General features: G+C 46.5%; 1 protein-coding gene across 1 annotated transcript in view; it reads right to left on the bottom strand.

The window, feature by feature from the left end:
• The window catches only part of IFT27 (intraflagellar transport 27), a 553,630-nt gene that overhangs the window by 114,615 nt on the left and 411,415 nt on the right, over positions 1-27,600 (bottom strand). The window contains exon 2 of the mRNA XM_082265493.1: positions 3,360-3,476. Within this exon, the coding sequence (XP_082121619.1) occupies positions 3,360-3,393 (34 nt within the window). The 5' untranslated portion in view covers positions 3,394-3,476. The remainder of the gene's footprint in view (positions 1-3,359; positions 3,477-27,600) is intronic.

Below are 27,600 nucleotides of genomic sequence, written 5' to 3'. Positions count from 1 at the left end.
AAAAATTGATCATTTTTATTTCTATTACAAGAAATGTAAACATTACTTGTAATAGAAAAAATGCACGACAGGACCTCTTTTTTGTGAGATCTGGGGTCAAAAAGTCCTCAGATCTCACAAGTACATTAAAAGATAGAAAGAAAAAAAAAAAAATAATTAAATAAAATGAAAAAAAAAAAAAAAAAAAAGGGACCTTTAAACTGGTTGCTAGGCAACGGCGTTTGCCGTAGCTCTGGTCCTCCAAGACCATAGAGTCGAGTGAGGGCAAGCTTGCCCTCACTCGACATCCTGTCTGTGAGGATCTGGGACCGGATCGTTTTCCCCGCTGCCAGCGGGTCTGGTAAGCGGGGAAAAGGACCAGAATGCGGCGGGAGGGGGGGCACCTCTGGGACCACCCTTATCGGAAAGCCAACCGTCCACCGTTTAAAAAAATACCAGGGTTATGGCAGCTATCTGCTGCCATAACACCGGTATTTAGGTTTAAACGGAGGACGTATATAAACCTTTTTGGACTTAGACAGGGTGGCTGTATGAAAGGTGACAGGTACTCGGGTACTTTGCTGGGCAGGTGACAGGTACTCTGGTACTGATAAGCAAGTGGCAGGTACTCGAGTACTCCGATAGGCAGGTGACAGGTACTCGGGTACTCTTATGGGCAGGTGACAGGCAGGTGATAGGTACTGATGAGTAGTACTGATACTGATAGGTGATACTGATACTGTGCTGATGGGTACGGATGATCAGTACTGATACTGATAGGTGATAGGTACTGATGAGTACTGATGAGTAGTGATGGGTACTGATGAGAAGGTGGCAAGTACTCGGGTACTTCAGGTGTCAGGTACTCTGATGAGCAGGTGGAAGGTACTCGGGTACTCTGATGGGTAGGTGACAGGTACTCGGGTACTCTGATGGGTAGGTGACAGGTACTCGAGGACGTCATCAGAGTACCTGAGTACCCGTCAGAGTACCCGAGTACCCGTCATCAGAGTACCCGAGTACCTGTCACCAGCCCATCAGAGAACCCGAGTACCTGTCATCAGAGTACCTGATGGGCTGGTGACAGGTACTCGGGTACTTTGATGGGCTAGTGACAGGTGCTTTTTATTGGGGGGGGCAATCAGTGTGTTTGGGGTGCACTGTAATCGGTAACTAGCTGTTACCACAATCTCTTCTTCACACAGGATCAGAGTGTGAGGAGGAGAACACGGTGACAGCTAGTTACCGTGTTCTCTGATGACATTTGTGACCGGCTGTGATTGGACACAGCCGGTCACATGGTAAAGAGCCAATTTCATTGGCTCTTTACCTAAATCGGGGATGGGCTCTGAGCCTCGTCCCCGATCGCCGCGCGCGTTAAGAAAGGAACGAGCGGCTCGCGCTGGAGCCGCTCATGTGATCGGCTGTGATTGACACAGCCGATCACGTGGTAAACAGTCCTGAGACCCGTTTCCTGATTGGCCAAAAGGAGAAGCCATCCTATTGGCGAAGGAGGAGGGAGGATACGGCCGCTGTGATGCTGAGGAAACGCAGTGGAAGTCTGACCGACGGAGGGGGGACTTGGAGGAGACTGAGGTGGGAAGCCGCCGCTGCCTCCATGTCAGTCCAGGGGCAGCACAGGGTGAGTGAGCTGGCAAAAGAGTTGCCACCTCATCCCTTTAAACCAGGACACACAATATTTATGCAGGTTCTGTGGCTGATTAGGTGATAATTAAACTCACTTAGTGCCTTATATTAGCCTCAGAACCTGTGTAATTAATGTGTCCTGGTTTAAAAGGGTGAGGGGGCAACCCTAGCCGGCGGCTGGGGGGCTGTCGGTAGTGCGCAGTGCGGGCTGGAGGAGGGGGGGGGGGGGGTCTGTGGTCAGGTCCTTCTTCCTCTCCTCCCCAACCGATGGAGCACCAGCCGCCACTGTACCCAGCACAGGTGTGTGGAGGCAAAAGGGTTAGCTTTAATGCCCACACATGGGTCGCTACCTCATCCCTTTAAACCCAAACACATTAAAGCGGAGTTCCACCCTAAAATTAAACTTACCTCCATCTTCATGCCCGGGGTCACCTGAAAAACAAATGGATAATCACAATTTTTTTTTTTCTTTTTTTATTACTTACCTGGTTTAGAAGAAAATATACTTACCTTACTTCCCCTTCCTCCCGTCGGCGGCCACGGCGATTCGTCACTTCCTGGCTTGCAATGATTCCTGGGAGCTGAACGTCATCGCTCCCAGGAATCAATGCGCCTGCACCGGCCCCGACGTCAGTTCCGGTGCAGGCGCGGTCATACCTTGCTAAAACAGCTTCTGGCCATGCCCAGAAGCTGTGCAGGGATGACGCTGCGGAACCGGAAGTGACGGCGGGGCCAGTGCAGTGCATCGTGGGGCCGAAGAAGACGGAAGAGGACACAGAAGAGGATGGCGCTGGCTTCAAGCTGCCACACCTGAGATGGCAGCGCTGGACAATACTTTTTCAAGGTAAGTATTTCTTCTAAAAGGTAAGTGCAACCCGGGACAGATCAGAGGCTAGCCATTGTGGAATGCACTAGCCCTGACTGTCCCGGGGTATTTTTATTAAAAAAAGCTTTCCCAGGGTGGAACTCCGCTTTAATTACACAGGTTCTTTGGCTGATTAAGGCAGTAATTAAACTATCTTCAGAACCTGTGTAACTCATGTGTTCTGGATTATAGGGATGAGGTAGCAACCCTAGTCGCTGTGTGGCGATGTTTATTTGCTGAGAGTGTGCCCACCACTCTGAGATAGGGATGGGCTTAGGTCCTAGTCTCAACCCACCTGAGCAATCCTGCCAGGAAGCCCTCACGGCACACCGCCAATCATAGGCAGTGAAGCATTTCCCGACCTGCGCAAACACAAAGTTCATGATTGGCGGCGTGCAGTGACGGCTTCCTGGCGGGATTACTTGGGTGGGTTGAGTCTAGGATCCAAAAAAAACTTGAGCCCATCCCTACTCTGAGCTAAAGATTGGTAGCTGGGGGACCAACTTTCAGTCATGTGACTATGGTCACATGATCCCTGATCCTTCCCACACATTCTAAACTTTTTCAAGGAATGCTGCGGCAGGCAGGAAGCGGCTAATTGGCCGGTCTGGGAATTAGGTCACTAATGCATGCAGATGGATTGTGCCGGGAACGCATGATGCACTAAGCATGCGCAATTCTGAGTGAAATCAATAGAAACCTGTTAGCAGGCAGGTTAGTGTTTGTTATTGCAGAGGAGACATAGTATGTGTCTTCTACAATGAAGAGCTGCCTGCTTACTGTTGGTTTATAAGTTTACTTTCAAATGAATATCATAGACAGTATATACACACAGAAGATACCAGAAGAGCAGTGCCTGGACACTTACCGGCTACAATACACTTAGCTGACAGTTTCACCATTATGCTGAGCACCTCCTTACAAAGCTGAGGTAACCTCCCCCCTTCAATGGCTGGATGCAAGCTGTGCACAACCACCGTTCTCTCTGCAGCGGCTTCCAGAAGGCTTTGTTTACACTCCTGTATCCCTGGGCAGCGTGCGCGTGCACAATCCCCCACTCACACACTGCACATGTGCCGGGAATCATGCACGCTACCTTCCCTTCGCACTGCGCATGTGCGTGTTATTCTACACGCTCACTCAGTGAGGCACTGCGCATGTGCGGGTTATTTTACACGCTCCCTTAGTGACGCACTGCGCATGTGCGATGTACTGTGCACGCTCCCTAAGTATCGCTGAAGTGTGCACTCTGGGCGCCCTTATGATTAACTCCTTTATAACCAGCAGCTTATTAGGCAGCGGGAAAGGTTTACCTTTATGGTGAGCAGAAGTGGGTGCCTGAGTAACCTGGCCTGACCTCTCTAGTGTCAGCAGCAAAGCACCCATATGTACTAAGCCTTTACTCATACACAGCTCTTCCCCCTAAGGCTTCATTCATGCAGGCATGCGCGTACTTTCTGTATGAACACGGGATTTCTGCAGGAATTACTCATGTAAAGTACTTGCGCTTAGACGTGCATAATTCTTCAAATGATTGATTACACGTTTATGCGTTTATAGAGCGTGTCTGCGTTTATGCGTAAAATCTGCAGATCTGTGCGGTGCTGGACGCAGAGGTGGCCTCTTTTTTTCTGCACAGGTGAACGCAGCGCACATATTAGATGAAAATTCACTGTTGTCACACAGGTCCTCCTCCTGGCCAATCAGGAAGCGGGTTCTGAGACACGTTTCCCAATTGGCCGAAAGGAGAAGCTGTCCCTGTCACCGTCACCTGCTGCTGCAGATGGGTGAGTGAAGGGGGGGTCCTGTACTGTACTGTCATGCTGTGGTCGGGGGGGGGGGGGTGTATGGTGCAGTTTGCCTGACGGCCCCCCCCCCCCCCCCGGCCCATGGAGCACCAGCCGCCTCTGTTGTTGACCCTTCCAAGCCTCCCTCTATGCCAGTCTTTCCTAACCTTTTTTCAGACAAAGCACCCTTTAAAGCATGGGTGTCCAATCTTTTGGCTTCTCTGGGCCACATTGAGTATAGAGAAATTTTCCCGGGCCGCATATAAAATATATACTATAGTTAAGGTATATAAGTAATAAAACGCTGTTGCGCCCTTCCCGTGCCACTGCGCCCCCTGCACTAATTTAACACAACTAGAGGATGATCAAATGAAATGTTATCAGTATACAGAGCTTTACTTCTTCTGAGAGATATTAAAGGAACACTCTAACCACCATGACCACTTCAGTGATTTGAAGTGGTCATGGTGGTAGGAGTCAGAAACACAGCACATGCTCGCCTCCTCCCCCCCCCCCCCCCCCCTCCTAGGCAGCCTCTGCCTACCGTTAGTTGGAAGCTGCTGTGGCCGTGCCCCCGACCCGACTTCCTTCCTCCCCTGCAACAAAAAAAATTGTCAGGGGGCAGTGGGTCGCATTGCCAGCAGTTCCGGGCCGCATTGCCAGCAGTTCCGGGCCGCAGGTTGGACATGCCTGCTTTAAAGGGTAACCACTTTTGTGGGGAAAAAAAATCAGCAAATAAAGAAAAAACAATATAGTTCATACATTTGTGACACAAATCATATTGTAATTGAATGTTATTAAAAATTACCTTTCCTTTTCAATCTGCAGCAGTTGTCATTTTCTGAAAATGCAATACAATATGGCTACTTGGAGGTGTTCTGTACACAGAATGTATACTGACCACACCCCAGAAACATAATTTCCTGCTTGTGTGATTGGCTCACTAATTTCCCCAGAAGTCTGCACTAAGATACAAGTCAGATTTCTGGCATCCCCTGCAACAAAAATGTCATTTTTAGTGAGATACTCCCAATAGGGACATGTCTAAAGGGATGCAGGCCCAGCAGATTCCCTCATTAGAGCCCTGCAGCTGCACAGCTAATTGATCATTTTGAAAGCACTCCCATTAGACCCACTCAGCACAGAGGCACAGAGGAACAAACAATGATTTCAGAATAACAAAAGGTAGAAATCTGCAACAAAGTTTCTTAAAATCCCTGCAATGTACAGAGATCACCCAGAGGGGAATGTTTTTTTCTCAACAAAAATGGAGTTACGCTTAAAATTTCAGTAAATCTCAGGGCACTAAAATATAAAAAACGAAAGTCATAGTTTTACATAATACGACAGCCTTCACCCACGTAGGACACCCTACGTGTTTTATTCTTCCAAAGCAAATACACCTTTGCACACTGGTACTGACTAGTGTTCCAATGTTTCTCTTCTCCCTGAGTTTCTCTCCCCCACTCAGCTAATGTGACCTCAGTGCTGACAGGCAGGGGAGGGGCAAACAAGGATGCTGTGCAGGCACCCAATGTCCTCCTTATCAACCAATGATGTCAAAGGACAAAGTCAGGGTCAAAGGTCAGTGTAGGTGGATCAGCTGCAGTCACGATCCTGGTTTAACCACTTCTCGGTCAGGACATAAGTACGCTGGAAAGGAAGCAGTCAAACTGGCCACAGTTGGCTGGAATTTTGCCAAATTTCTTTGAATCAGCTGAAATTTGAGACATGGGTTACCCTGCCGACACAACTTGACTCAACAAACTTTGAGAAATCATAGGAGCTGGGTAGAAAAAGTCAGTCAAACTTTTCACTGTTTGGGAATTCTGACAACTGAGGGTACTGGCTGTCAGAATACAATAGTCAGTTGAATGAGATTATTCCATTCCCACTGTTTGCCATGGATGAGGAATTCTATGGATCTTCAATTATATGGCCATCTTTAGAGTTATTAATATCCAGCCACCTGGGAGATAGATACTAGCCATAACAAGGTCAATTATTTCCAAATACCAGAAGGATGGTAGAAATGAAAAGGTTAAGCTGAATTTCAGGGAAGGTAAAATTAATCTCCTGCAGTGGGGCTACTTCTGCACCAGCCCCCCCTATCCATGCGTCTGGCCCCCTAATCTACATGTGGGGCGCCAGATGCATGGAGTTCAATGGGGCTTTTTTTTTTGCATCACCTGATTAGAGCCAGAGGCTCTAATAGGCTGCAGCAAAGGGCGGACCCAGGGCGCAGAGCAGTGCGCCCCGTGACCACCCATTGTGTGACAATAGCGAATGAAAATTCGCTATTGTCACAGGGATCCTCCTCCTGACCAATTAGGGAGCGGGTCTAATACCTGATTCCTGATTGGCCGCAAGGCAAACCTCATGCCATTGGCCGAGGAGGAGGCGGGAATGAGAGGACTCAAGGAGACGCGTCGGGGGACTGAGAGAAGCCGCTGCCGCTGCTGCTGCTGATCCAGGTAAGTGCACTGGTCTCGGGGCCACACTGCATTGAAGGGGGCACGCACGCTGGTCTCTGCATTGAAGGGGGCACACACGCTGGTCACTGCATTGAAGGGGGCACGCACGCTGATCACTGCATTGAAGGGGGCATGTGCGCTGGTTACTGCATTGAAGGGGGCATGTACGCTGGTCACTGCATTGAAGGGGGCATGTACGCTGGTCACTGCATTGAAGGGGGCATGTACGCTGGTCTCTGCATTGAAGGGGGCACGCACGCTGGTCTCTGCATTGAAGGGGGCATGTACGTCGGTCACTTATTTGAAGGGGGCACACTGGTCACTGTTTTGAAGGGGCACACTGGTCACTGTGCATTGAAAGGGAGCACGCTGGTCACTGTGAAATTGAAAGGGGGCACGCTGGTCACTGGGCATTGAAAGGGGGCACGCTGGTCTCTCTGCATTGAAAAGGGGCACGCTGGTCTCTCTGCATTGAAAGGGGGCACGCTGGTCTCTCTGCATTGAAAGGGGGCACGCTGGTCACTCTCCATTGAAAGGGGGCACGCTGGTCTCTCTGCATTGAAAGGGGGCACGCTGGTCTCTCTGCATTGAAAGGGGGCACGCTGGTCTCTCTGCATTGAAAGGGGGCACACTATACCTTAATTACTAAAGGCCCCTTTCAAACTTTTGCGACCTCAAAGTCACACAATTTTTTACAGCGTTTTTTTGCCGCAAAGCAATGCCTATTACATTTTTCTGTTTGCGTCCCCCCAAAAATTTTGAGCACCAGCCGCCACTCATCTGCAAAGTCGGGGTTAAATGATCATTTAGGTCTGGGGGAACAAGAAAAGCAGTTTTACTTACCCAATTCTCGGCTCTCACAGGCTCCCTCCTTACTGTAAGATGGGTCTCGGCAGCCTCTTCTCTCCTGCACTCCACCAGTCACAGATTCTCTAACACAGCAGTTCTCTATCTGTGGGTCGTGACCCCTTTGGGGGTCAAACGACCCTTTCACAGGGGTCATCTAAGACCATCGGAAAACACATATTTCCGATGGTCTTAGGCAGGGAATGCACCGCAGCATCGGCACCTGAAAAAAAGAAATGGCCACGGCCGGCCTGAGACCCCTCTGCAGCCCCTTCATCTCCTCAGGAGATGCAGTGCTGCGGGCATGGTACAGGAGATACTCCAGGAGAACCTCCTGTACCATGCCCGCAGCACTGCATCTCCTGTACCATGCCCACAGCTCTGCATGTACCATACCCACAGCCCTGCATCATACCTGCAGCCCTACATCTCCTACATCATGCCCGCAGCCCCTGCATCTCCTGCACCATGCCTGCAGCCTCTGCATCTCCTGCACCATGCCCACAGACTCTGCATCTCCTGCACCATACCCACGGCCCGTACATCTCCTGCACCATGCCCACGGCCCATACATCTCCTGCACCATGCCCACGGCCCATACATCTCCTGCACCATGCCCGCAGCCCCTGCATTTCCTGCACCATGCCCGTGGCCCCTGCATCTCCTGCACCATGCCCACAGACTCTGCATCTCCTGCACCATACCCACGGCCCGTACATCTCCTGCACCATGCCCACGGCCCATACATCTCCTGCACCATGCCCACGGCCCATACATCTCCTGCACCATGCCTTCAGCCCCTGCATCTCCTGCACCATGCCCGTGGCCCCTGCATCTCCTGCACCATGCCCATGGCCCCTGCATCTCCTGCACCATGCCTGCAGCCCTTGCATCTTCTGCACCATGCCTGCAGCCCCTGAACCATGCACGTGGCCCCTGCATCTCCTGCTCCATGCCCACGGTCCCTGCATCTCCTGCACCAGGCCCGCGGCCCCTGCATCTTCTGCACCCTCTGCATCTCCTGCATCATGCCCGCAGCCCCTGCATCTCCTGCACCATGCCAGTGGCCCAGCATCTCCTGTACCATGCCCACAGCCCCTGCATCTCCTGTACCATGCCTGCAGCCCCTGCATCTTCTGCACCATGCCCGCAGCCCCTGCACCATACCTGCAGCCTCTGCATCTCCTGCACCATGCCCGCAGCCCCTGCATCTCCTGCACCATGCCAGCGGCCCCTGCATCTCCTGTACCATGCCCGTAGCCCCTGCATCTCCTGTACCATGCCAGCAGCCCCTGCATCTTCTACACCATGCCCGCAGCCCCGGCACCATACCCGCAGCCCCTGCATCTCCTGCACCATGCCAGCGGCCCCTGCATCTCCTGTACCATGCCGGCAGCCCGTGCATCTCCTGCACTATGCCTGCAGCCCCTGCATCTCCTGTACCATGCCTGCAGCCCCTGCATCAATTTGTAACAATGAGAATCCATCCTGCATATCAGATATTTACATTACTATTCATAACAGTAGCAAAATTACACTTATGAAGTAGCAATGGAAATAATTTTATGGTCGGGGGTCACCACAACATGAGGAACTGTATTAAAGGTTCGCGGCATTAGGAAGGTTGAGAACCACTGCTCTAACATCATCTAGAGCAGGGATCCCCAAACTACAGCCCTCCAGCTATTGCAGGACTACACATCCCATGATGCATTGTAAAACTCTGATGATGGGAATTGTAGTTCCTGAACAACTGGAAGGCCAAAGTTTGAAGACCCCTGATCTAGACTGATACAGGGTCCATAGCCCTGCACTGGAAATGAGAATGGGGAGGAACAGTCCACTGCTAGAGTGTAGGGCAAGAGTCGGCTGCTGCAGGAGCAAAGAATCAGCTTTTTCCTTCCCCTAAACATAAACAAGCAGTTAACCCCTGCAGTACAGTGGAGGCCCCACTGCAAGGGAAGAGTTTCACTGTAGCCAGGTTTTAATATTAGCCAACCACTAGGGAGATGATAGTCATGAAATGGTTAACATTATCCAGACAGATTCTACCATGTCTTGTGTTCTAGTCTCCATTTTATTTCTCCAGATACCTCAATCAGTGTTGCTCTGCATTTCCATAGGACAGCAGTTCTGAACCAGGGTTCTGTGGCATCCTGGTGTGCCATTTGGTTTTGTCAGGGGTGCAGTGCTGTGTCTGGAATTTTTCCACAGCCTCACGCACTTCATTCATAAAAATACAAGACTTCCTGTGAATGGCTAGGGTACAGCACACCTTGGTATTGTTCTGAGTACAGGATGGGAAATCCCAGTCCCACTCCTGGAATACAGCGCTGTATAGTGTATGTAGCTAATGTTGCTTTGGGGGTTTGGGAAGAGAGAAATACCTTTTTGGGGATCCCTCCCCTCATTTCCTTATTTCTGGCCTTGCACGTACACAGTTGCACACAGCCTCCTAAAATACCCCCGTCATGGGTCTCAGGAGGCTGTGGGTATACTATGATACATGTGCAGCATCATCAGGGAGGCCGGTTGTCTATTCATGGTTTTTGCAATCACACCTCTGATGATGCGGCACATGTGCATCATTACGGGGCAGCTGCAAAACCTGGAAGCGAGAAGCAGCCCCTGCTGGTAACAGAAGACGATTACCTGCAGAACAACCCAGCTATACAGGTAAAAGGGACGAGGGAAAACATAGGTTGGGGGGTTGAATTCCTCTATTAATCTAACTTTTTAGTAGAATTATTGTAGATGAGCAGTGATCTAGGCATGTAAGACGTAGCTATATACACATTGTCTGGGGTGTCTTATGCACCCTCCACATCCCTTTTGAATCGTCCTCCTAGTTGAGGAAATAAGGGGGCACTTGCTCAGTGGTGATATATTTGACAATATTTTTGGCACCCGATTCCAATTGTACTGTTTTTTTGTTTGTCCCTCCATGTTTCTTCTGAAAAGTTCCACAAAATGCATTTGGAATCCAGAATAGCTTAAGGGTACCTGCAAACGGACATCTGCAGTTGCAAGGTAGCTTAAAGTGGAGTGCCACCCAATTTTGTGTTTATTAAAAGTCAGCAGCTACAAAAAGTGTAGCTACTGACTTGTAATAAACACACACTCACCGGTCCCACGGTCCAGCGATTCGGTCGATGGGAGCCTTGGTTCTTCCCCTCTTCTCCCCGCGGCACCGGCATCTCTACTGTGGGCACCCAGCTGTGACAGCTTGCGGCTTCACAGCCAGGTTCGCACTGTGCATGCGCAAGTCGCGATGTAAGTCCAGAGTGGATGGGCAATCTTCTGGGACCTGTGACGTGGGTGGGAGGGAAAGAGGAGAACTTCCACTCGAGCTGCCTAGGCAGCCCGAGCCAAAGTGAGAGTGGGTATCTGTCAAATCTAGGTACCCGCTCTCCCCTCCAAAATATGACATGCCAAATGTGTGATGCCAGGGGGTCAGGAGGCCTTAAAGTGGAAGTTCCATTTTTGGGTGGAACTCCGCTTTAAGAGTAAAGCTCCCAATGTTTTCCTATGCTTGGAAAGCTGCCGGTGGCCCATCAGCCAGCCATAGAAGAGCCAGTATGTAGGTGTTTCACATCTGAGAAAAAACATCATTGTGCCAACTACAGTACTCACCGCTATTTTCCAGGACCCCCTACTTGTCATAGGTGCTGTTCACAGACCACCTTGCATTTTTCTGCATAGCATTCTAGGCATTTAGTAGAATTTATCTGTTGCGCTAATAAAATCTACAAAATCATTTGTGCAAAAACAAAAATTAATAAAACAAATAAAAATGTGCCACACTGGTGAATTTTACATATTCAAAAAAGGAAAAATATTCCCTCATAAATATTAAAGTGAGTCCATTATAGATAATAAAGTCCACGTGAGAAATCCAATCCACTGTAAAAAAAGGAAGCTGACACTGTCCAACACAAAAACTTCCGAAAGAGATCACGTGGCGTCCCACCACCAAGGATAGATGCATGCTTACCAGCTGGTTTTGACCCTCTAAATAGAGGTAAGAAAACGTATGTATATAATGTGCTCCAAAGAGAACTCCTTCCACTTCTGACATCAGGGTTATTCAACCCAATGGAAAAGGATCCAGCAGTATATTAATCAAATCCACATCCATATTCCCATGAGTGCTCAAAAGAAAAGATCATGCTCCATATAGTGTAAACCAGGATTAAAAGCCACTTTAATAGAAAAAATATTGCTCTTACATGTACATAAAATAGTTTGCACATAAAATACAACCTGGCCGACCTAAAGGATAAAAGTTTAATTGCTTCTGATTGTACGGTGACATCAGCACATAGTTCCTCCCTACGCATTTCATCATAAATGGCTTCTTCTGACTCCTTGACGGAGCTTTTATCCTTTATTCTGGCTAGACAGTATTTCATGTTCAAACTATTTTATGTAAATGTAACTGCAATCATTTTCTATTAAAGTGGCTTTTTATCCAAATTTACAATGTGGAGTATAATATTTTCTTTTAAGCACTCTGGATCCTTTAGAGGGTCAAAACCAGCTAGAAAGCATGCATCTACCCTTGGTGGTGGGGACATGACGTGATCTCTTTTGGAAGTTTTTGTGTTGGACAGTCTCAGCTTCATTATTTAAAGCTGATTTGATTTCTCACGTGGACTCATTTTATAATTTATGGAAGAATCGTTTTCCTTTTTTTTTATGTAAAATTCACCTGTGTGACACATTTTTATTTGCGTTATTAATTTTTGTTTTTGCAGATATGATTTTGCAGATTTTAAGAGGGCAACTGATATATTCTACTATTGCTCTGACTTTGATAAATATCTCATGGTACTGTTTCGGTTTCTAAGCACCTTTGTTTGTGGTAAATACACTCAAGTGCGGTATATAGGATTCTTATATATTCTAGGCATTTCCCTGATTGGACAAGGTGGAGGCTGTGATGTCACGTCTCCACTTCTTCACCTCTCCTGAACCGAAAATGAATTGCATTTGTTGTGAAAATGCAAAATGTTCTCTGAATAGAACCCATGCCAAGTGAAAGACAACCTGTGTGGACTTTGAGGCAGGATAGCCACTCAGCAGAAGACCCAGAAGCTAGCGGCTAGTCAGGCTGAGTATCACAACTGCTACAAGTATAGCTGTCTTAAAGTATAAAAGGGTCAGGAGTAGCATGGTGGAAAAGAATAAAACAGAGCAAAGTTTGGAGCAGTACACATCAAGTGGGTAAGATAATGCTGAGTCAGGAATAGTGAGCTTAAGTAGAAAAGTGTGGATTGGATGGTAAAGGATGGATATGTCAGGAGTAGAGATATGGAGAAAAGTAAAGTATAGGCACATCAGGAGATGTACGGCATAGAAAAGTCAAGAACAATGAGCTCAAGGTGAATAAAGTACAGAAAGGTCAGAGGTCATGAGGTGAAGCAGAGCAAAGGATAGATGGGTCAGGGGTCAAAAGGGGGAGCAAAGTAAAGAATCGGTGTGTTAGGAGTCATGGGGTGGACCAGAGTAAGGGATGGATGGGTCAGGAGTAGTGACTTAGAGCAGAGTAAGCGATGAATGGGTCAGGAGTAGTGACATAGAGCAGAGTAAGGGATGGATGGGTCAGGAGTAGTGACGTAGAGCAGAGTAAGGGATGGATGGGTCAGGAGTAGTGACATAGAGCAGAGTAAGGGATGGATGGGTCAGGAGTAGTGACAGAGCAGAGTAAGGGATGGATGGGTCAGGAGTAGTGACGTAGAGCAGAGTAAGGGATGGATGGGTCAGGAGTAGTGACGTAGAGCAGAGTAAGGGATGGATGGGTCAGGAGTAGGGAGGTGGACCAGAGTAAGCGATTGATTGGTCAGAATTAATGAGATGGACCAGAGTAAGTAAACAATGAGCAGTGAGGTTGAGCAGAGGAAAGGTGAATGGGTGAGGAGTAGTGAGGTAGAGCAGAGTTAGGGAGGGATGGGTAAGGAATAAGCAGCATAAGGGGTGGATGAGTGAGGTGAAGCAGAGCAATAGATGAATAGTTGAGGAGTAGTAAAGTAGAGCAGAAAAAAGGTGAATAGGTGAGGAGTAGGGAAGTAGAGCAGAGTTGGGTATGGATGGGTCAGGAGTAGCGAGGTAGAGCAATTAGTGTGCAGTTAGTTTCGTTCCGAATTAAAATTCGGACGAATTTTCCGTTTTCGGAAATTCAGATCTATCTGAATTTTCGAATTTCAATAGTACCGAATTTAAACTATTCTGAAAAATAACCGAAAAAAATCAGACGAAATTCTAATTCAAATCGATTTGAAAAGTTTTCAAATCAATTTTGAATCGTTTTCTAATTCAAAACATTTTTGAATTTGAATAGTTTTTGATTTGTTTTCCAATTTCCAAAGAGAATAAAATAGAATAGAACGTAAAGGAATATAATAGAAAAAAGAGAATAGAATAGAATAAAAGAAGAATAGAATAAAATAGAATATAACCATCTTCTGGAATTCTAATATCAAATAGAATAAATTTGAATTCAAATACATAAGAAAATAATAGAATAGAAAAAAAAAGAATAGAATAGACTATAATAGGCTAGAAAAGAATAGACTTAAAAAAATAGAATAGAACAAATAGAAATAACAATTAAACTAATTAAAATAACAAATAGAATAGAAAGAATATAACCATTTACCAAAACTCAAATAGAATCAATTCGAATTTGAAAAGAATAGAAAAAAATAAATTAGAATTGAATAGAAACTAACAGAATAGTATAGAAAAAAACAACAGACTAGAACGGAATAGAATAGAACAAATATGACCATCTTCCCAAATTCTAATTTTAAATAGAATAGATTTGAATTTGAATGGAAAAGAATAGAATAGAATAGAATAGATAAGATTAGAATAGATAAGAATAGAACAGATAATAATAGATAAGAGTAGAATATAATAGAAATATTATAATCATTTTTCAAAATTATATAGAATCAATTCAAATTTGAATAGAATAGAAACTAATAGATTAGAATATGAAGATGGTTAAATTATTTATATTTAATTCTATTCTGTTGTTTTTTTCTATACTATTCTGTTATTTTCTATTCTATTCTAATGTATTTTTTTCCATTATATTCAAATTCAAATTGATTCTATTTCAATTTTGGGAAATGGATATATTCTTTCTATTCAATTCTATTGTTTTTTAACTCTATTATTTTGTATTCTATTATTTTCTATTCAATGGTTTATTCTTTCTAGTTTATTCTATCCTTTTTTTGGTCTATTCTATTCTATTCTGTTCTTTTAGTTTCTCTTTTGTTCTGTTTTACACTATTATATTCTACTCTTTTTCTGTTATATTCTTTTCTGTTCTGTTATATTTTTTCTATTCTATTCCTTTATCTTCTTATCTATTTTATTGTATTTGGAAATTGGAAAACAATTTGAAAACCTTTCAAATTCGAAAAATATTCAAAATTAATTGGAACACTATTTGAATTTGGAAAATTTGAATCGATTGGAATACGAATAAACAAAATAAATTCTAGAAAATGAATCAAACGGAATAAACAAATTTAACTAAACGAATTTATGCAAATAACGAAACTAAACAAATTTTTTCATTCTGCACATGTCTAAGTAATAGTGAGGTGTAGCAGAGTAAAGATTGAGGCTGGGTTCACACTGATGTGAATTGGATGCGGGTTTCCCCCGCATGACATGAGATTTTGACCGGCTCTCAGTGGAGCGCATTGCACAGGGGTCCTGTGCGTCTTTGGGTCTTTGGTTCTGTTTCAGGTCCCAATTCAGGCAAAAATTCAGGCCTGATTCATCTCTAAAAGGAAGAACAGGGACGCACGGGATCCCTACAGTGAGCCGCTTTCGCCCACAGTGTGAACCTAGCCTAAAGCTGGATACACACTATACAATTTTCTTTAGATTTTTTTCCTTTATATTTACCAAAACGATATAATAGGAGGTCAGACCTAAACACTTTCAATTTGTCTGCAACCAGGCAGGCTCTTGCACTACATAGTTAAAGGTAAATCTAAAGTAAATCTATGTAGTGCAAGGTTCTGCCTAATTGCATACAAATTGAAAGTGTTTAGGTTTGACCTCCTATTTATGGTTATGATAAATCTAAAGGAATAAATCTAAAGAAAATTGTATAGTGTGTACCCAGCTTAATAGATGAGGAGTAGTGAGGTAGATCAGGGTAGGGGTGGATGGGTCAGGAGCAGTGACGTCAAACAGAAAATGAAGATATTAGCCATACTGTAATAAGGGTTAGAACTGAAAACTAGGGTTTTTTTTCACCACCAACTTTCTGTATTACCTTTTTTTTCTCTTCAGCATACATTACCTCTTTATGTGGCTGTCCATTACAGAGAAAGAGGAATCAACACTTCTCTATTTGTGGGAAGAAGGAAACGTATTAGAAGAAATGAATAATCATATAGACTAAATTTCATAAGATGGGTTGTGCCCTGTGTGAGCTTTTGAACTTAAATAGGTTGTCAAAAATAATGTACCTACTAAGGCCTGGTTCACACCTGATGCATATTCCAGGTGCATTTTGCGTTTTTCAATACACATTTTTGATCCATTGAAGTCTATGGAACCAAAAACACAACCTGCTGACCCTTTCCATAAAATGCACAGATGTAAACGTGACCCATAGGAAACCATGTTAAATGGACTGTAGTGTTTTTCTGCAACACTGAAAATGCACTAAAAATGCATAGGTGTGAACCAAGCCTAGTTCACGACTGTATCTCACTTACCCTAAAAAAGCAGATGATAATACTTTGTAGAAGTATACCTGCACAACACTGAGACATAAAATTCTACAGACCCACAGTAATGAGTGAAAATGATGCTTATCAGATTAGGAAGACACAATGCTGATTTACTAAAACTGGAGAGTGCAAAATATAGTGCAGCTGTGCATGGTAGCCAATCAGCTTCTAACTTCAGCTTAGCACCTGCATCCTAGGTAGGTGCTGGGAAAGAGCATATATGTGGCCCTGTCTGCTTATCAGGGGGGCCTGATCATTTCGTTAGGCTGTCACTTTTTTCCAGGTGTGATCTGTTGAGTCTGGGGAGTCTCCCCACTGCTTCCAATGAGGGCTCCTATTGGACAGTGGAGGAAACCTAGCCAATAGCACACCAGGGCTTATAGCTGTCTCAGTGGGCAGAGTTTGCTTCAATGCACCCTGGGATGAGATATACGTCTGAGGGGAGCATGTGACAGGGGTCTTTGGTGGGAAGCAGAATCCCAGGAGGAGGCTGACGGCTGTCTCTCCTCCTGTCAGAGCTAGAGAAGGTGTCCTGGGCAGTCGGCCTAGAGGACTAAGGTTGAGCTGGGCTGCAGAGAGGGATCCAGAGTGCTGTGGACCGAGTGGAGCTCCTGGGCAGAAGTTTCGGGGAAAAACAGTGTTGTGAGTACTTGAAACCGCCCGGGGTCTACCAAGGAGAGGGGTCAACTCCAAAAGGTCAAAGGGATCCGGGAGCCAGATAACCAGTAGAGAAGGCTTAGAGAAAGGGGGTGCCAGGGTCTAAGTCCTGAAGATAAGAGAGAGAAAGGGGGTGACAGTGTGGGCCCTGAAGTGTTCAGCAGTGCAGCAAAGTATACATGTAGCTACCTCAGCAAAGAGTGCTTAAGGGAGCTTCTTCATTCAGGAAAGCAGCCAGAAGTCAGTTCAGCATTAACAGGCAGCAGGCCAGCGTTAACCAGCTTAATAGGCGTTGACCGGCATCCAGCCTGCATCAAGTCAGCGCCAATCAGCATTTTTCAATTGTCCCTAGCAATTTGTGCATAGTTGAGCCAAAAGGAGTATCCCACTCATTGCTTCTCATAGCCAAGTTACCATATAAATACAAAAACCCAAAGATAATGGACTGGTCATTGTCCCAGTGCCCACACTTGTAGAAACATGCTTAAATGTGCTGTTGTTGCTAGCGGTAATCCAGTGGGACCCATATCCAGCAAAACGACTGGGAATTATGCTACATAAACTTTGACAATAAGTATATGTTCACATTGGTCCATTTTGAAATGCGAGTTGATATGTTGGCTGAACTTGCACGATTTTAAACCCGCCTCAGTATGAAACTAGGCTTCAACCTGCAAGCTGATTGGTTTCTATGCACAGCTGCACCAGATTTTGCACTCTCCAAATTTATTAAATCCACCCCAATGTGAAGGCAAGGGGTTAAAGTGTAACTCCAGGTAAACTGCAAATTTCCGTGGTGAGCCAACATTTGGGTCTACAACACATCAAGTTAGGTGGTTCCTGTAGTAGCAATATTTTGTTTTATATTATGTCTTATCATCTATCCACCCTTGGTGTCTTGCTTTAGTAATGGTCATCATTAGGCTGTCCAATGACCGTACGCTTATATGACTACGAAAATGGTCAATTCTCTATCACCTGCTAAGTGATGATTGTATTGTCACGACTAGTGATTAGCCAAATATACCTGGGTTAGTTTTGGGGCAAGTTCTGTAAACATTATTAAAGCTCTGGTGCTGAATCTGAACACAAAGTCAAAGGGAGCTGAATGTTATAAATCAGTAATATCCATTTTCTAGGCTAATAGGAAAGGGATTGCAAACAAATGAAATGGGGGACTGGGCACTGACATGTACAAAAGCAAAAAAAAGGGAAAAAAATGTCTTTTTGGGGTTTGGCAGCAATTTTAGTATTGTTTAGGGTGACACATTAACCCTTTAACTGACGGGTCCATATGCCGTACGGACCTACAGCACTGCTTACAGCTGACCAGATCTGTACGCCGTATGGATCTCATTTCTCCTTCTGCTATAAGCTCATGGTCACTTCAATGACCATGAACTTATAACAGAATTATTCAGCAGACTCTGCTGAACAATTCTATAACCTGATCAGCGAATGACAAACAGCTAATCTTAGTTATTAACCTCAAATGTGTGAGAGCACGCGTGGGGAGCTCTGTGGGTGAGGGTGAAGCTGGGGCTTGGTAAACATGTGTTTACCAGCCCCCTCCCTGTAGTACAGTGGACATAGGCAACAATCACTACCGATAGCTCCTGTGTGCACTGACAGCTGAGCATAGTAAACCGAGTAAACCACCTGTCCATTTCCATATGATACCATATGATCCGATCCGCTAGATGGATGGGGTCCCCATCTGTCTGTTTTTAGCGGACCGTATCAGATGCAGGCGGGTGTAAACGAACACATATCCATTTACATCATAGAGAACAATGGGTGGTCCAATTGGGCCTACCTGGAAAACGGACACAAAAAACCCGATCAATCTGCTTTCCTGAAGGCCTTGTTCACACAGGGCATACACAGCTTACCTTTACAGGGATGCGCAGGTGTTCCATGCATCTTTGTGCAGGCAGTCCCATTGATGTCATTTGGGATGTAGCAACTGCACAAACAGAGCCAGTGCTCCCAAATTTACATCCATGTAGGTCCGTGTACATGTCCCTGAGCTCACACTGTCTGTGTTTGAGGTCATGCACCCACACCCACATGGATGTCAGATTGGGAACAGCAGCTATGCCTGTGCAGCCATTGCATCCTAATTTACATAAGTGGGACTGCCTGTACAGGGATGCACAGAACACCTGGGCATCCCTGATCGGGTAAGCATGGCCCTCCAGATGCACCCAACCATTAATTTTCCAGAACCTTCCGTCATAAGGTGGACATGTGAGAGACAGTATCTTATTTCTCATAAGCTGAATTGAACTCAGGAACTATACTTCCATCTAGTAAACTATTTGTAGACTTGTTCTCATTTGTTCCATTCTTGCTTTCCCTACTGTTAATATTAATGTTCTATACTGCACTCCCCTGCTCATATGATATCTCCTATGCAGTGTTATGTTGATTTCCATTGTTTAGTATAGTAGAAATGGCTTATCGCTACTGGTCTGATCATTTGGCTGATACCATTACCCAAAAATGTGGCGTCACGCACAGGATCAGCCATGTCAGTCAGTGGTGAGGGGAGCAGCACGACTGCAGAGTCAGCTGGCTGCAGTGCTGAGGGAGTTAAACAGTCTGCCATTTCTTCTCTATTGCTGGTGGGAGTGCTATCGCAACAGCTTGCGTAAGTACATAGCACCAGATGAGGACTTAGATGACTGGATTATGGTATTGCGGGGCTTGATACAGTCATATGGGGTTCCACCTGCCCAGCAGGCAGATATGGCCATTAACATCCTTGCAAGGATGGTAATTCTGCACCTTCTAGCAGAGGACCAGGATTCTCTGGACAAGATAATCAGCCGCTTGGAAGCAGTGTATACTCCCAATTGTTGCATTAGGGGACTGTCAGGTCACCTGTGGCCAGGTGACGACTGCACCTTGTTGGAGGCAGGGGTGCAGCGCAAGGTAGTGAACCCGATAGCTGACTGCTGCGGATGGACAGGAACGTGAGCCCAAGATTCCCCAGGGCACGGAGTCTAAGACCCAGCAGGTGTTCACCAGAGCCTCTAGTGGTGAGGATGGACTTCGCTGCAGCTGGGCCCAGGTTGCAGCCCCTGGGGTCCCCCGGGTCACGCTCCGTAGGGAGAGAGGGGAAGCAGCCACTCAGGACACAAGGGATAGTGGTGGGTAAGCCGAGGTCGGGACAACAGGCAGACAAGGGAAACCAAGGGACAGGCCAAAGGTCAGTGTCACAGGCAAACAGGAGTAGTAAGAGAGAAGCCAAAGTCGGTACACAGAAAGGTAGATCAAGCACATGGCAGACAGGAAACAACTAACAAATACTGTTGCAAGCCCATGACAGTACCCCCCCCCCCCCCCCCTCTTACGAGGCCATCCCCTACCCTGCCTGGGCCCGGGTTTAGAGGTAAACTTCAGATGAAACCTTTTTAACAGACGAGGTGCATAGACCTCCGAGGCAAGGACCTAAGACCTCTTCTCAGGACCAAAGCCTTTCTAATGAACAAGGTACTGAAGAACGCCTCTACAGAGTCGGGAATCCAGAACTTGACTGACCTTGCATTCCTTAGGAATGGGCAAAGGCATGAGGAGACCAGCAGGAGCTTGTGTGGAGGATTTAGACTGAGCACAGACATGACAAGCCTTGACAAAGTCTTTGACCTCTGAGCGAAGATTAGGCCACCAGTAGTGACGGCTGATGAGCAAGAAGGACCGGAGAAAACCCGCGTGGCCCGCCACCTTGGAATCATGTCCCCAATGGAGAATCTTAGCTCTTAGCTCAGTGGGGACAAAGGTCTTACCAGGAGGAATTTTTGAGTCCAGGGTGGTAGAATGGGCAACAATGCAAGAAGTTGAGACGATCGGCTCAGATTCAGGAGTGGACTCTTTGTCCAAAGTGTCAAAGGACCTGTGGGGAAGAATCACCTCAGCTAGTTTCTTACAAAACACATCCCGGTAATCGATGTATGCAGCAGGAAGGTCAGAAGATACCGATGTGGTAGCAACCGGAAGTCTCTCCTTTGGGGTCATCTTGGAAAGGCATGACGAGAGACATTAGGGGCCCCAAGCCAGAATCTGCCCAGAGACCCAGTCCACATGGGGAGAGTGGAGAAACAGCCACTCAGGACACAAGGGATAGTGATGGGTAAGCCGAGGTCAGGACAACAGGCAGACAAGGGAAACCAAGGGACAGGCCAAAGGTCAGTGTCACAGGCAAACAGGAGTAGTAAGAGACAAGCCAAAGTCGGTACACAGAAAGTTAGATCAAGCACACGGCAGACTAACAAACACTGTTGCAAGCCCATGACAGGGACCTTAGGGCTCACTCAATCAGTAGGAAGCAGAGAGAGGGAAAATCCATTCCACAGCAGGCTCTGGAACTGCAGGATACAGCAGCCAAGATCGACTGCAAGGAGAGGCGGCGACCAGGACGCACTGGGTGCAGTGACACAGACAGATGGCTGAAGGATCAGTTTGTTGATGAGCTTCTGTCTGACAAAGTTATGGAAAAGCTACAAGAAAAGGACAGAAGTTTAAAAATTCCCAAAATATTTGAAGTCGTTATCCTGTGTTCAGAGCAGAGCCGTGCCAGTGAGGACGTCCTCATGGCCAGTATAGGCAATAAACCATGCAAATCGCCACAAACTGAACAAACCACTCTCTGGGAAGCAGCTATCCACAAACTGGCAGAAGGTATGGCCCAGTTCTAGACGGAACTAGCCATGCTGAGGCACGAATGAGACAATCCAAGAAAGAACACCCCCTGGAGGAAGCGAGCTCCCCCCCCCCTGGAGACGATCTAGATGAGAGAGGTCACTCTCCCTATGTTGGGGCTGTCAGAAAAAGGGGCATTGCTTGAGGGCTTGCCAAGGGAGTTGTTAAATCCAGAGCACCCCACTGCTAGGAGTCAGGTAGTGGGGCGGCCCAATGGAATGACTCCCCACACACAGAGGACGTGGTGGTCAATTGCTCTGTGGTGCATGGATACTTATTTGATGACCAGGAGATCGAGTACTTCTTTGACACTGGGTCGCAAATCACTATTCTACCAGAGCCTTTGTTCCAGCAGTACTTTTCAAAGAAGAAAATGAGTCAGGATACTCCATGGATCTCAATGACTACTGCCAAAAAACTTTCCATGGAAGTGGTTGAAATTATCTGGATAAAAGTAAAACTGTGGGGGCAGGACCTTGGCCAAAAAGGTGTGGTGGTCACCCGAGCATCCAGAAAAGAATGACAGCAGGTTATATTGGGCATGAATATCATACAGGACCTGAAGCCTGAGCTTTTGAAACAATGTCCTACCCACCTGGGACCACCCAAGGAGGTCAGAAAAATGTTTCATGCCTCTGAAGCACTAAAGGACTCTGTCTCAAGTACGGCAAACATCAAGAAAAAAGCTGATGTTGTGTGGGTTCCTTTCGGACAGAAATCATAGTTCCTCCCTGCCCAGAGCTTGTACTTCCCATAAATGTTGGATTGTGCCATCGGCTGCAAGATGTCCCAGTCCTAGTGGAACCCTTACCCTCAAATATGGCACTGTTTGGTGCTAGAACCCTTATAGTAGTTCAGCAAGGCACTGTGCTAGTTAGGATGCCAAACAATAAAACTTCTCCACTTCGCCTGCCCCCAGGGACGGGACACCAGTGGCAGAACTGGCTCTGATTACAGGTGCGATCATTTCGGAAGTGGTCCACATAGAGCTCCAGAAATTCCATTGACAACACTATGTAGTGAAAGTGAATATTGCCAAATGGTCAGCAGGAAAAGATCAAGCATGGGCAGGAGAACAGATGCGCCCACTTTTACAGCTGTCCACTGAGGAACTGTCACCCACTCAAGTGGAAGCAGTAAGGCGAATGGTGGATAGGTGGTCAGAGGTGTTTTCACACTGGGATTTTGACCTGGGCTGTAGCAAAGGGATTAAACATGAGATCTCAACAGGAGAGAGTCCACCCATCCAAGAGCGCTACAGAAGCATACCCCCTCACCTTTATCAGGAAGTCATGCAGATGTTGAAACAAATGATGCAACAATGCATAATTGAAGACAGCAAGAGCCCATTAGCGGCTCCCATCGTCTTACTGTGGAAAAAGGGCGGCACCCTCCTTTTCTGTGTAGATTATAGACCGTTGAATGCTGTCACTACTACAGACGCCTATCCTCTGCAGTGAATTAAGAGTCCTTAGATGCCCTAGGGAAAGCCAAGTTCTTTTCTATGCTTGACCTTGCCAGTGGGTATTGGCAGGTCTCTGTCGCCAAAGCAGATCTGCCAAAAACTGCTTTCATTACTCCTTTGGGACTATGGCATTTCAAAAGGATGCCTTTCGGGTTGAACAATGCACTGGTTACCTTCCAGAGGGCATATTGGCTTTTGCTGATTTCAGGACTGATGCCAGTAACCAGGGCCTAGGGGCTGTGCTCTCACAAGTTCAAGATAGTGAGGAAAGGGCTATTGCTTATGTCAGTCACAGCCTTCATGCAACCGAGAGAAACCCTGCAAACTACAGTTCCTTCAATCTGGAACTGTTAGGATTGGTGTGGGCCATCACAGAACATTTTGTAGAGTATCTCACAGGGGCTAAGTTCAAGGTCTGGACAGATAACAACCCCTTAGTACACCTCCAGACAGCCAATCTCAGTGCTCTGGAACAAAGATGGGTGGCACGTCTGGCGAAATTTGACTTGCATTACCACCCAGGAAAAGGCAACCAAGTGGCCCTATCATGGTACCCCTCAGTACAACCACAGTGAAATGTGGATAAGGAGGCTGAAGAAGAAGAGATTCCACCCTTGATGGGGGCAATACCTAAGAGTAGACCACAGGTGGACCTCATCCACGTACTGAAAGAGTACAACTCGGCATACACAGAAGGATGACCCAGTGAGTGCCCCAATAAAAGAAGCAGTGCAGCTACGGTGGTGGCCTAGTAGAGGGGAAAGGTCAAAACTGTTATTAGAAACACAGAAACTGTTGAGTGAATGGTCCCATCTCATCTTGAGAGATGGCATATTATATCGCAGAATAATGTTCCCCCATGACTCATCAGTAACCTGGCAGGTTGTACTGTCACGGGCCCGAGCTCAACCAGTGGCAGAAAGAATTAATGTGGAAGAAGGACAGTGGGGAGTCCACAAGTCATTCGCCTAGTTCAAAAGGCAAGCCATATGTGTGGGGCTCTTGCAGTTGAATAAGCAAGTATGTCAGCACTGTGTGGTATGCTCAGTGATGAAGGGGGCTGAAGCCCAGGTGCCTCCCATGACTTAGAGCACATCTGCCCCATTGGAAGTGCTAACAGTTGACTTCCTCACCCTGGATATGTTGAGTGATGGATATCGTCATGTCCTTGTTATGGTGGACCACTTCACCAAGTTTGCAGCAGCCATGCCAACTCATGACTAGACTGCAAAGACTGCAGCTCAAACAGTATGGAAGCACTTCTGTCTCCCTTATGGCTGCCCTCAGAAGATATATTTAGATCAAGGTCCCTGCTTTGAAAGTGAGTTCTTCCAGGAGTGGTGTCACTCCCTAGGTGTCAAGAAGACACATACGACCCCGTACCACCCACAGGGTAATGGAGCATGTGAGAGATTTATTCGTACCCTAATACAACTGTTAAGAGGATTGGCCCATGAGAAAAGAACCAGATGGACTCAATACTTTGCTATAGTGGTCTGAAAGTATAACCATACGGTGCACTTAGTGACAGGTCGCTCCCCTAACCACGTTATGTTTGGTTGTGCTCTTGGGGGCCCCACAGACTTATGGGGTGTTGTCCCAACTGAAGAACTAGAGTATACTCCAGCATCTTGGATTCGAGAGTGGAGGTTATGGCTGTCAGAATTCCAACAGTTCATTAAGGTTTAAACTTGGGTGGAACAAGAAGAGTCAAGAAAAGAGGTCTATGACCTGAAACCTGGAGACAGGGTCCTGATCTGGTGCAAAGATGCATATCAGCAGGGCAAGCTACAAACTCCATGGGAGGAAGTGCCTAAAGTTGTGTTACAGCAACCCATTCCAGGCATGCCAGTCTATGACATGCAGAAAGAAGGTACCCAAGACAAGCCAAGACGACTACACCACATGCTCCTTAAGCCCCATAGAAACTACGGAGAGATTCCTGAGACCTTGCCTAGAGGATGAGAAGAACAGGTTCCAGAGACACCAGTGGCACCACCATCAAAGAATCAATAGTGGCTACTCCCTGTTTTCTCACTACTATCTCCTTGGCCTGCAGAAGACTGTGCATGTTTAAACAGTTCCATGCAGTTCCATGATTGCCCAGCTCAGGTTCTTTCTCCCCACTGTGGAGCCCTATGGCTCACTGTCTACTGGAACACCTTAAAGTGAGCATGTGCCTTTGACTCGTCCTGAAGAAGAACCTGAACCTCAGCCCTTGAGATGCCCCAGAGGCTTAGAGTGGATGTAAACCCTCACATATACCCAATGAAGTGAACAGCCTCAGATGATACAAATCCTCCTACATAAATTTTACTTTTATGTGGGCTGTCTTCAGCTTCCTAGACTGTTTAGAAAGTGCTCGTCCTGTTCAAATTTTCTCTTTCTGATTCACCTGTGGGAGGGAAGTTTGGCCATACACTGTGAGACAGCTGATTGGAGGAAAGACACACACCCCCTCTTTACATAGGCAGAAACATGAAGAGCTGTGCTGTGTATAGACCAGCTCTCTGCTAATCTATTTATAGCACCCACCCCGACACAAATTTCAGCCTGGTTTTATCTGAGTTGACAGAGAGGTTGTCATAGGTTATTATGCTGATTACAGAAGAACGGAGCAGGAGAAAGCCACAGGACTTAAGGCTTTGAAGAGAGATTGGTAAACACTACTAGATAGGTTTGCCCAGGTCAAATTTCATGAATCAGGTTTACATCCACTTTAATGAAATGCATGAAAGTGAAGATGTGCCATCACCTGTTCGCAGAAGAGAGCTTGGAACTCAACCCTTAAGATGCTCCCAGAGGTCTAACTAACCACCTGAATGCTTTGTGCAAGAGGACTTTGTATGGTCTGTAAACTTGACTGGGATCGCAACTTTAAGTGGGGTGGAGTGTGGTGAAGTGCCCCTTTATCCACAGTCAGGTGCAGGTCCCTTTTAATTCAAACTCCCAGCATCCCCTGAGCTCCTGGACACGCCTACGGGATATAAATTCTGGCTCCTCCCTGCTTCCTGTGATCAGAGAGACCCTGCCTGATTGGACAGCAGTGACTGGGTAAGTGAACTGTCAACAGGTGCTGGGTTCTTCCCCATTAAATCTGGTGTGACGCATGGTAATTAGGGAATAATTTGTGGGTACAACAGTGGCATGTACTGTATAGACAGTATATACTGCCAGTAGGCTCAGATTCACCCTCAGAGCCCTATTAAATCGATTTAACGGTTTCCCAAAGCATTGGCATTTAAGACACCCCATTCATGATAACTGTCACAGTTGTTTGTGCTCTCAATCAAACTGTCAAGTCTTCAAATGGCCAAACAGAGGCCAAGATGGCAGCTTTCATGCATGAAAAGGATAGGAGGGTTTAAAGTGGTAATAAACCTAAAAGTAAACATTTATTATATTGCAGTTTACCAATTCTTAGATGTAATGGCTGCATTAGTTTCCTTTTTTAGGCTTTGTTCTATTTTCATCTGGTGACCCAGCCAGCAAGTGTGTTGTTTTTCATAAGCACAAGCTCTCCAGCAGAATGTATCAGTTTACATGGGTGAGACAAATCACTTAACATTGGCAGGATTGATTAAAATGATCAGCTTTTATTTATTCAGGGAAAACCTTTATCCCAAAAGGAAAAACCCTGTTTGCTCTAAGTCAGGCCATAGATGGTACAAATTTCTTTCCTATGTAGCACCCTACAGGTAGGTGCTAGGTAAAACTATAGTGGGCCTTGTCTGCCTAACAGCAGGGCTGTGATTTATCTAGTTAGGGTGTCAGGGCTCCCAGATGTGCCTGCTGAAGGGAGACATATCCCCACTGGCTCCTGTGAGAGGCTTCTCATAGGGCAGTGTGGGGAGCCCAATCAGGGGACACATCCCAGCTTGTATCTACCCCAGAAGGCAGATTATGCTGCAAGGGATTCTGGGATTGGGTATAAGTTTTGGGGGAAGTGCATGGCATGGAGTCTTTGGCGGGAGCAGAGTCCCAGGAAGGAGAGTGCGGCTGTCTCTCCTCCTGTCTGAGGCAGGTGGATGTCTCGGGGTGTCGCCTGAGAATCCAGAGATTGCTGAGTTGAGCTGAGGTGATCCGGTGTGTCGAGAGCCTGCGGAGAGCGAGAGGAGTCCAGTCCCAGGAAAGCCTACACAGGTCATGAGTACTTAGGATTGCCCCTGGGGGTCTGCCTAGAGTCAGAGGGGGCAACTCAGGAAGAGGTTGTGGGATCCAGTGTCAGCTAGCTGTAAAGGGGGTACCTAGGTTCAGGACCCTGAAGTTGTAAAGGGGGTACATAGTTAGTGGACCCTGAAGAGTTCAAGGAGTAAAAGGGGCACCTGCAGTCTGGGCCCTGAATTGTATTGCGTGTGCCAATTACAGTGATAGTTATTCGGAGTTCTACAAAATATTACCTCAAGCT

This window comes from Pelophylax lessonae (assembly GCF_965119305.1).
Source record: "Pelophylax lessonae genome assembly, chromosome: 8".
NCBI classification, from domain to species: domain Eukaryota; kingdom Metazoa; phylum Chordata; class Amphibia; order Anura; family Ranidae; genus Pelophylax; species Pelophylax lessonae.
Note: the sequence above shows the minus strand (reverse complement) of the source record. Positions and strands in the feature narration are given on the sequence as shown.